At 37.0% G+C, this 11,505-nt stretch overlaps 1 protein-coding gene across 3 annotated transcripts in view; it reads left to right on the forward strand.

Annotated features, from left to right (window-relative positions):
• LOC148828542 (actin-binding protein WASF3) overlaps window positions 1–7,973 on the forward strand; it is a 52,486-nt gene extending 44,513 nt beyond the window's left edge. For all 3 annotated transcript variants that reach the window (XM_088925702.1, XM_088925704.1, XM_088925703.1), the window contains 2 exons: window positions 1,042–1,427; window positions 3,638–7,973. In XM_088925702.1, the coding sequence (XP_088781828.1) occupies window positions 1,042–1,427; window positions 3,638–3,795 (544 nt within the window). In that variant the 3' untranslated portion in view covers window positions 3,796–7,973. The remainder of the gene's footprint in view (window positions 1–1,041; window positions 1,428–3,637) is intronic.
• The last annotated feature ends 3,532 nt before the right edge of the window (window positions 7,974–11,505 follow it).

Here is an 11,505-nt window from a genome sequence, read left to right on the forward strand (position 1 = left end):
ATGCCATCTCATTTTCTAAAACTTGTGTTTTAGAACACATCATTCAGAATTGAATAATTAAAAGATCACAAAGAATACACAACACCAGAAAGACAACAAGTAAGCATATAAGGTGGGAAAGCGTATCTAAGATTTGCAGTCATGTAAGTATATACACTGATTCTTATTTTTCCTGGTTGTAAGCAGGTGCGGAGATACACATGTGCTCCTCTTGCACCAAGACAAAGACTAAAAGAATATAGACTTGTTCAGTTCATTAAGAAGCTTGGGATAGTGCAGCATAGGGCTGAAGAAAGCCAAAGTATCAAACATGTTTTGCTCTAACTGTGATTAAAAGAAAACCAGAAAATAGTTAAAGCTTCTGTTCTGTGTGGTATAAAGTTCTTTGGGATTTTCTATGAAATTATAAAATTCAGATGGATATGACTGTGATTGGATACATAGATGGGTATGTCACACGGGTTTGTCATTTCTGCCTTTGTCTTGGACAGAGAACATGGAAATATTTGATGCCATGTGGTTTTATTAAAGTCTTGCACAGCATGGTTTTTGTTTGTCTTTAATCAAATCAGACAATCTGTGTGGCATTTCTCTTTTCTCTATGCACCTAATGGTGAAAAATTCAATAGAGAGCTCCTGAGAGCAACAGATGATTATAAAACCAGAAAATGATCTACTGCAGATTTGCAGACACTGTTCAGGCATGTTATACATTAAGTATTTTCATTTTTAGAACAGATATTATGCAAATGTAAAAGGCTAACTGGCACGTACTACTCAGCCATTTTGTAATTCACTGAAATACTTAAAGATGCCGCCAGGTGGCATCGTAATAATTGAATCATCTGCTAGTAACCAGATTAAAAAGAAAGATTTAGTAGCTCTCTGTTCTCAGCCTCAATGGGTTGCATTTAGTATTCATACCGAGCCTGTCGATTTTACACAGAGGTGTAATTTTGTTGATCCAGCCTAAGCAGTACTTCAGGCGCCTTCATCTGCAATGAAATTTCAGCTCAGTCTTTCCTTGCCTTGTTCCACCAGCTCCCAGCAGATGCAGATGCCAGAGTACTTTGTGCCTCCTGCACCACCTCCCCCTCCTCCACTCATCCCTTCTGCTCAGACTGCGTTCGACAGCCCCGCTGCCCCCTCTGCGTCTCTGCCCTCCAGCACGGTCGCTGCAGTGTCTCGCCCCTACACCCCATCCCCTCCCCCAGCACCCCCTGCGTCCTACATCCCCTCCCCTCCCCATCCTCCTCTTGGGGGTCCTCCTATGGCCCCTCCACCCCCTCCTCCTGGTCCCCCCACTCACACTCTCTCTCCAGCTCACGCTGCCACTCCCCCTGCCACCCAAGAGCCCAGGAAGAGCCAGGTTCCTCTCATCCCCATGAGCGATGCCCGCAGTGACCTCCTGGCTGCCATTCGCAGAGGTAAGTGCTTGGCTTTACCGTAGTGAAGCTCCATGTCCTACAAAAAGAGTGGAAAGCAAGATCCTTTGCTACAAAAAAGGCTGAGATGTGTACAGAGCCATACATAATCTGCTGTGCAAAAGTCTAGAGTCATCTTAGACACACTCAGGGGTTAAATCATATAGAAGCTTTCAAATGCATTCATATCCTAGCTGAACTGTAATCAAACATTACTTTAGCATGAAAATCCAGGTGTGCATTCTCTAGTTTTTGATAGAAGGCAAAAACTACAGATTTGTATGATGTTTATTAGTATTTAGTACTGGACCTGTCTGTATTTTGTGAATCCTCCTTTGGTTTTATTAACCTGGATAAAGCACTTCCTGTAGCCTTTTGATAGGTTCTTAAACTGCTCCCAAGGAATTCTTGACCATTCAAGAGAAGGCACAGTGCCATGCGAGAAGGCACAGTGCGGTTCAGAGTTTCCAAGTGCATTTATTTCATACACAAAGGCCTCATTCAGAGAGAAGAACTGGAACACAAAAAAGTGTATCTTCTCCTGCTATACACAACACATGAACATTTCCATTTTTTTATTCTTCAATGCATTCTTCTGCCATAAATGTCATGTTTAGGAGAGAGACTCTTGCATATGTATTTAGGACCAACATAAGGATCACCATACACAATACAGTGTTAATTTTGACACAGCTTATTCTCTCTTTCCAGTTGTTCTAAATTGTCACATCCACTCTCTTGCAAATAGTCCACACTGTGGATGTCACGATCGCAAACCCCTCCTCTTAAGGGCGCTCCAGCCCTTTCTTGTTTTCTCCCATTACCTGCACCTGTTCCCTATTTCCGTTCCCCCTTAAAAGCCAGACGCAGACCTCACTCCTGGTTCCTCATTGAATCCTCACTGAATTCGTGAGAACCCAGGGTCCTGCTGCGTCTGGCTCCGTTATGCTTTTAACCTTCGGTTCCTGATTCCCCGCCCCGCTGGTTCCGACCTGGTTCATGGTTTTATTTCCTGGATGGATCCCCTGGCTTTGGACACTACCTTCTGTCTTGTATTACCCGTTTGGATTTACTCATGGATTGTTCACCCCGGATTCACTCTCCCTGGACACCTGCATCACTTGGACACGCCCCCTGTCTCCATACCCTCTCCTGCATGACTTTTTCCCCAGTGTTTCTTCACAATTCCAGATCGTGTCGTCTGCATAGGGCCCGGAAATAACTGTTTCCTGACATCGGATGTCTGTATCTCCTCCTCAGCATGTACAGATCAGAATCCAAATTTAGAATGAACCCTTTCATACACTCAGATCAAACCCAGAAACCCCATGTTGAACCTGTCTAGTTTCTCCAGGATGTCCATATAATCATTCTTCAGATCATACCATAAATGTTCTACCAGAGACTGTAATTAACAAATCAAAACCAATGATTTGTATCCTTTTTTCAACCTCATTGAGCTTGGTGCATGTTCAGTATTGTTATCATGCTATCAAGTTCAGTTTTATGACAGAAGGCACCAGTTTCCTGCATAAAATATACTGGTAATCTGTTTGTTCTTCAGTATTAAACTGACCCCAGGACCAGACAATGTTAATCAACCATAAGTAGAACAGATCCATATCTGTTCTTTATAAAAGGGGTGTTGTTTTCAACAAAAAGTGGTGAGGTTGTCCAAAATTTTATGTTTTAGCCAACTAAATCTAGAGGATCCCATTGAAATTTGATTTGGAAAACAATTAGCTGCTGTTTGGCAACTACATGTATTTTTTATGTATGTTGCCATGGTTCTCAGACTACAGACTGCAGATTCATGAATCATTCTTGAATTCTTGAAGCCTTGAAGTTCTACTGTTGTGCTTCATATCTACAGAATGGGTTAATAAACTTTATTTTGAGTAAGGACTTAAAAAACAAAGCGATATTCAAAGCAATAGCACATAGTTGCTTTGAATAGTATACTGTATATTAAAGAATCTTACTACACTGGTTATCAGCTGAAATGGGTTTCCTCATGCATCCTCCGTAAATGCTAATGTGATAACGTGTTAACATTAACGTACATGGATTTTGAATTGCTAAACAAAATAAAATAATTTCTTTGCTGACAGCTGAACAACTAAATAGAATTATTGTAGTAATAGAAGGCCCAATAGGAGCCAGATTTTAATTTCTCCTTTCAATTGATGAGTAAAGTTTCTATTCATTTGCAGGTATTCAGCTCAGAAAAGTTCAAGAGCAGAGAGAGCAGGAAGCAAAGAAAGAGCCAGTGGGCAACGATGTGGCCACCATCCTGTCCAGGCGCATTGCTGTGGAGTACAGCGAATCCGACGACGACTCGGAACTTGATGAGAATGAGTGGTCTGACTAAGGCACAGGAGGAAACAGTGGGTCATCGTTCTGCTCAGTCTCGGTTTCAGATCAGGGCCTCCTCTCACCTGCTCATAGGGCAACTCCATAACAACCTGTTGAGCACGATGGTAGTTGAGTCAAAAGTAGCATACATACAGTACCAATGCACAGCTCCAGAACTGGGAGAGTACAGTCAGCCTGGGCTAGACTGGAGTAGTGGGGGGGGGGTTGTGGCCTTTTGGAATCTGTTTTAGGATTTTTTCAATTTTCAGCTTTTGCAGGACTTCATAGTAATTTGATTTGTCGCAGTTCTCTGAACTTGTTCATGAACCTTGTCTTCAGGGAGTTTTTCTAATACTTGGCTGTTAGGGAAACATTTGAGCTAAGTGGATGACACTCACTGCCTTTTATTGTAAGTGGAATAAATTTTGGGTTGAATATGTTATAATTTGCTGTTTTGAGTTTACAAAAATAAGATCTAAATCAAGATAAATGATTTTCATTAACAAAACATGAGTATAAACACTGTGGCCTGTTAACAACAGTGTCTGTCCTGTGTGATTTAGTAGAAGTTTTAGATTTCCTGCTTTGATGTGTATTCTGACAGAAAAATTGTCAGACTAGTCCTTGGATAACCTATTTTAACTGAAAAAGGTTATTTCATGTGAAACTATCTGAATACCACTGCAGTATAGAACATACCTGATAAATATGTTCCTTTGCCTCATATATGCCTAATTATATACTTAAATGAAGCCTTGTGTAACATTCACAATAGGTTTTCCAACTTAAAATTACTGTATAATGGCAAGTCACATACAGTACACTTTAAGTATTAATAAAAAGATAATGTGACTTGATTAGCAAGTGAGAGAATTTTGGGAACAAGGGAAGAGAATTGGAAATTAAATTTTTATGCTACATATGCTACCTTAAACCTCTGACCCTCAACAGTGAGATCTCGTACATATCTGGAGTACACATTTATTTAAAAGACTTCCCCCAAAAAATAATGTATTAAAATAACAAGATTATAAGATTATCTTCTGATTATAAGGGGTCTTAGATTTCTGGTATAGACAGGTCAGAGACCACACAGAATGAAAACGAATGGAGTAAATAGCTTTTAAGGTCATGTAGTGTCCTATGATCTATTCTTATCAATTTCACAATTAATAGGCTCCTCCATGTTTGGTGGGGGTTTGTGGTTCAGTACCATATGAAACCCTTAATTTTCTTAGCTCTTATAAAAGACAAGGTGTATACAATATTAGTTTGTGGGGGGGGGTTGAGTGCAGGAAAAAGGAAACATTTGAATATTTGATGGTTAAAACAACCAATAGCAAGTCATTAACACTGGTAGCCTGAAAAGAGACAGTTATAGTAAGAAACCCCACATCTACCTCACAGCAACACAATATTGAAGTGCTGGAATTGAGGAGGCCTGATTTGTGGTCATGCACAGTTTACTAGATGATTTTACACAGTTTGGTATTCAGGCTCCATTTACAGCTCAGCACAAAAACTCAGAAAATTTGTACAAATGCATTAAATATTCCTAAATGACCTACACCACACTGCACAGCCAGAGAAATGTACTTTTCAACATTTAAAACTTTGACGTGCATTCTCAAATACAAATCACACCTGCACAAAATAATCAGGCAATAAGAGATTTCCATTGAAAAGACATGTAAAGACCATTATCACAAAGATTGTAACAGAACCTTTTGAAAATGTAAAACATGCATTTTCTAGTCTTGAATAAAACAAATATGTGCTTAGTAAGCCACATGTTAAAGTTTACTCTTTTAAAAAAGAGTAGCATAAAATAATCATAATTTACCAAAACTTTGGGAGCTGTATCATGTAGTGAGTTAAGTTTGACAATTCATGAATGAAAAGGTAAATGAGTTATGTTGGTTGCAGAGCATTCAAAACCATATATTTTAATATATTTCTCAAATGTGATAGAAGGAAGTGTAAAAAGGCATCTTTTTCCAAATTTACTTAACCTAAAATTTGTGAAACACTACAGCACTTCAAATAATGTGTTTTTCTCCCATTTAACCTTGGTAATGAATATTTATTTATATAAAACCTGAAGCTGGCTTCAGCTGGCCTGTATAGAGAACTGATCCAGAGAAAGGGCTTTAAGAGGAAACAGTAGGAGCTCAGAAAAGCAAAGCTATGCATCCATTTAAAAAGTCTAGAGATATCACCTACAAAACCAATATGTTCCACTGCTTGCAGTCTTAATTGCATCTTTAACAGTAAGAGCGAAAAGGAGTAAGTCAATCAAAATGATATGAAGAGACCCATCAATGAATTTAATATTTATACTGCAAGCCTTTTCCCTTCAAACAAGTCGTTTGACACATTTTAATGAAAGTTGTTTCTCATATTTCTGTGGCTCCAATATAAAAATTACAATGATGATTAAAAGTTAGAACAGTGGTCCGGTCGATGCCCAGGGGTCACATCCAAACTTTCCCCCTTACATGAAGGAAAACGGAAGAATTTTTTTTTAATTTTCTAATTCATTAATATCTTAAGGATGTAGGAATTTGGCCCTGATAATGCACCAGAGGGTGATTTAAGGTACACTACCACTGAAGAAGTGATTGATGGCAATATTTACAAATCTATCCCAATACTACAGTACTAAGAGCAGACTTGCTCAATTCTTCTTTTAAAGTTTACAAAGTGTGGTCCTACTAAAATAAAGGTGTCAAAATTCAGTGCTCTGCTGGTGATTTTTGAAAGTATTAAAGGCTTTTGAGGTCACTCCTACTAAAGGCCCAAAGTAAGTCTTGGCAGACTGTTTAACGTGAATCTGTGCAAAGAGAACTCAATTCCTATGCATCAGCCCTTAAGAACTTTTTGAAAACAATTTTGGCTGTCCTTAGGAAAAAACATTTGATCCTGTCTGAAAAACATTGTCATCAGAAAAGCAGGATACTCTTTCCATCTGTACATTTTGCCATTATGGTCTCAATAAAGCGACAGTATAGGCTTGGCATAGTAAACTGAACAGTCTATTGCCATAAAGCTTCCTCTTTCCTATTGTATATAGAAACATTCTCTCTGTTCCTTGGAACAAAAGTGTCTCTTGCTTGCATCATTCTAATTTCTGTGGTTCCCTACTGTAAAATGTATCTCCTCTAACTATTTAACGTTGCCTTGTAGTATTTTTACTTACTAAGCAAATAAGATCAGGATCAATATCACCGTTATGGATACCAATATCAGTGTTATGGAGGGCGTGCAGTGTGTACAGAATATTTGATAGGTTTGTTTTAAAAGAAATAAACATATATATATATAAATTTAGAAGTTTGCATATAAAGCAATTCAGAGAGTATATGTACTGTACACTTAGGACAGTGAAAAGTCATTGTATTTGCTTGTATTGTTACACACAAAGCAAATGTAATTCCCACAGTGTTGTGTAATCAGAGATGCAGTGTCCCTTTTTTGTGTAAATTGTTGAAATATTGATGCCTTATTTGGCTTTTAAGTAATTTGAGGTTGAGAAAAGTACATTTATCAAGGGAGCTAAACAATTAACAGTTGGCTTGTTTCATGAGAATTTTTCACCCAGTTTCTTTGTGGTGTGCTGTATTTTTTCCTTTTTTATGAAGAGAATGTAAGTATCTCCAAAACCCATCATACTAAGCACCCGTCACATTAATGAGCACTGCAAGCTGTTTACCTATGGACATTTCATTTGGTGCTTTCTAATAAACTGTTTTTTTTCTAACATTTTTGAACTGCTACATGGAAATATATTGTAGCATGGTATAACGGAAGCAAGTACATGATAACTTTCATGATAATACTAAACAGATCAGACAGGTAAAAGGACTTCTCAAGGTGACAGTTGCTATGTATGCACAGATTGTATGTACTAAACTTTATTTTCATGTTAAACATCTGAATAACATTTTTGCCTAGCAAAAGAAAAGGGACACTGCAACTTTCTAACATAACTTTATGAAAAGCTGTAAGTACAGCCTGCAGTTGATAAGAGCTCTTCATGTCTTTTTAAACAAACTGTTGTATAGACTTTGGTAAGACTGCTCGTAAGTAACTTTGGATATTATCTAGATAAGAAACGTATATGTATCACATGGAGCATAAATGTAGGCAGATGTGCATGTATACCTAATAAACTATATTTAAACAAACACAAAAGAATCTGTCTTTATTTAAACATTATAAGATGAATGCATGTGATACATTTTTATGCAGTTGTAAACTAGGACAGTTAGTATCAAGAGGTTACATTGAAAATACAAGTAAATTAGCATGGCAATTTAGAAGATGAAGATCCCCATTGTAATTAAAGCTTACTGTTTGTTATTTTCTGCATTTGGAAAAATCCATATATAGCTGATTCAGCATTGCAGAGAAATCACAGATGTCACTGATCTTACAATTTCCTCCTTGCAGGCCATTTTTAGACATTCTTATAGTTAAATCGTACTCAGAAGGTTGGCAAGTTCACAAAAGACTTGGAACACATTGTACAGATGCACGATTATTCCAATGACATAATTTTTCAGAGTAATGGGAGAATTGGTATTTTTGTTTTTCAAGTTTTCTTTATGTTGATAAGGGGAATATTTGTAAATTCTGTTTGTGAAAAAACACTTGTTTTATTTTTTTTGTGTAACAGTTCAAAGGAACCAACATCCGTTTGTTTTTCTTAGCTTTCATGGACACAGGGACTAGCCAGACTACCATAGCACCTGCAGAATAATTTACTTGTCATTGTCTATGCACAGAATCTGAGAAGAGGCATATATCTTCCAGGTAACTAAGACATAGTATTTAGTGGCCCAGGAGATAAAATGGAGAAAAATGGCTACTACAACTTCCCAGCCTGCCTCATTCCTCCTGAAAATCATTTGTTGCTTCAGAATTTGTCATTTCTGTAAGCTTTTATTTTTCTTCAGTGTTGTACATTAATTCGCAGTTTATTTTTTTCTAAGAGGTGCCATTCACTGATAGGCTCAATATCAACATACTGTATGCTTTGTTATGAACATCGTGTAGGCTATGTTCATGTTATACTTGTTCATTGAAATTACTATATATCACAGATACATGTACATTTTTTAAAGGGATATTTAAAAATGCATCTTGCTCTGTTGTGTGCTGTTACATGAAGAAAGGCCCACCCTGTGAGCTTGTCATGACTATCACTCGGCTCTCTTCAGGCCCAGCTGTTGTTTCTGTGGTATTTGATCGCTCACAGTTCTCTCTTCTGTAGGTCCCTACACTTTTAACTGGTTAATAGGAAAAAGAAACAATATAGGTAATAGGTAAAGATAAAGTTTTTTTCAAATTCGGGCGATGTAGTTGGTGGAGTACCACAGGGATATTTTCTAGGAACATTGTTCTTACTAATGCATCAATGATCTATATACCAATATATTTTGGAAATGTCTCAAAATTGCAGTTGCTAGCAAATTAGGATAATCAAAGACTGTAGAAGCAGCAAATAAAATTTGAATGCATCAGCAATTAAAATTCAAAAGCACTTAGATAAAAATCTGGGCAAGGACTGGGGAAGCACCTGGCAGACGGTGTTTAATGGAGACAACTGGAGGATTTTGCAATCAGGTAGCAAAAATATAAATTATAAGTATCAATTAGAAAACACTGAGACAGAAGAGCCTGCTTATGAAACAGACTTACTGTAGATGTTGATACTGTACTGATACATTATTTACAGTACATCTCCTAGAAGATGTTGGGAAACAAAATTAGCAAACAGATTTCTAGGATATATAGTTAAAAATATTACATTTAAATCTAGGGATGTTATGTTAAAGTGTATAAAACACGAGTTAGGCCTTATTTAGAACATTGTGTACAATTCAAGTAACCACATCATAGAAAATAGCTTATTGCTGTGGAATTGTTCTAGACAAGAGCAACTATATATCCTTCTGCTTCAGGGAATGTCGTACATAGACAGGCTGTAGTCTACTTGACAGTGGCAAACTGAACTTCTTAAGGATCTAACAGAATTACAAACCATACAGTATGACACAAGTGGAAACCGTGTCGAAGTACATTTACAGTCCAACTGAGAACCGGAAGCTCTTCTTTAAGGGTTGTGGGAGTATGTAAGAATCCACCCAGACATGTTGGTGAAACCAGGACCCTTAGTATTTTCAGAATATGATGGGATGAAATACTAACTACCAAATGGGCGAGGTGAACTGAATAGTTTCCTCCCAGTTCTAAGTTTTTGATGGTCTTCAAAACAACAAGAATGGGAAATGTATATATCTGGAGTCCTTTCTGAAGTACTGTGCACATACTATTCCAGTGCTGGATATCTACTCCAACATTTGTCATTTTGTAAATCATAAAGTTTGTTATTTTAGTTTTCTTTTAATTTTAATGATGATTACTATGATTCATTGACCTGAATCAGAAACATATTTTTCCTTAGACTGCTTTTTTTATCTAACATTAGTAACAACATTGTAATGCGTTAATATTATTAACATTAATTCCAAATATTACCATAAACGATAGTGATAACATCATCTAATTGAATTCTAATTAGAAAGCCTAACATTCTTATTTGTTCACTATTTCCCATAAAGGGACCAGTTATTAATAGACATACAGTGTACTGCTGAAGGAGTAAAAATATCTCAGAATGTCACAGTAGCTCGTTGAGAGCATTGTAAACCATGTTTGAGACTGCTGTCAAGAGTGTTCTAAAAATATACCCTTACAGTGGATATTTGGGAGGCTTTGTCTAAAATTCCAAAGACATTGGTATGAAGCTGAAGGACCATTTTAAATACGGAGGAATCTTGTTACATGGCAATTCTGTAACTCATCTCGGTTCACAGTTTTGTGAAAGGTCAACCCACAGGTCTGTTGAGGCTTTCCTAAACAACTTAAATACTTAAATGAAAGGGCATTGCCCTGGCACTAGCTTGTGGAATTAACACTGAAAGCCAGTCTCTAAGGAGTATGCATTAAGATTGTTGGATAAAGTAACAGAATCTGAAAGCATATAGCTTAAACAATTGAATATTATTTTGTGATACTTAACCTTTTTTTATGTGAGTTTCCTCAAGTGTCACCACACTGGAAAAGAAAATACTACTATTATCTTAATTGTATACCAGACCTTTTTTGTGCTCCTGCTCAGGTTATCCTAAAGATAATGCTTTAGAAAACTAGATAAAACTGAGTCATCAGCTTCTCTGTCTCACAACTAAGGAGGTTTAAATGTGAATGCATCATGACTGAGTCATTATAGTCTCAAAACAACCTTAAATAACTTTCACAGATGGGAATTCCACATAGTACAGAACAGCACCGATATACCAAACGCTGTTCTGTACATGTAACTTTTTTATTGTATTATTTTATTTAATTTTGGGGATGGCATGGTGGTTATAGGTGACAGACCTCTCTCCCAATAAAAACAGCTCAAAAATTTTAGAAACCACATAAGTATCCTGCACAAACAGAGTAAATGGTTTAGACTGGGCAGAAGTCACTTTTGTTAATCCATCATCTGATTCATATCCATTTACATTCTATCATTTACACCTCTCATGGTTTCAAAATAAAAGCTTTTTTCAAAATGTAACTTGCATAAAGCTGGATATTTCTATCTCTATTCAACATGTTCTGAGGGAGGTAGCAGTCTTGAACATTCTGCACATGAAATGAATTTATTGCT

The sequence above is a fragment of the Atractosteus spatula genome, chromosome 9 (assembly GCF_055471065.1).
Source record: "Atractosteus spatula isolate fAtrSpa1 chromosome 9, fAtrSpa1.hap1, whole genome shotgun sequence".
NCBI lineage: Eukaryota > Metazoa > Chordata > Actinopteri > Semionotiformes > Lepisosteidae > Atractosteus > Atractosteus spatula.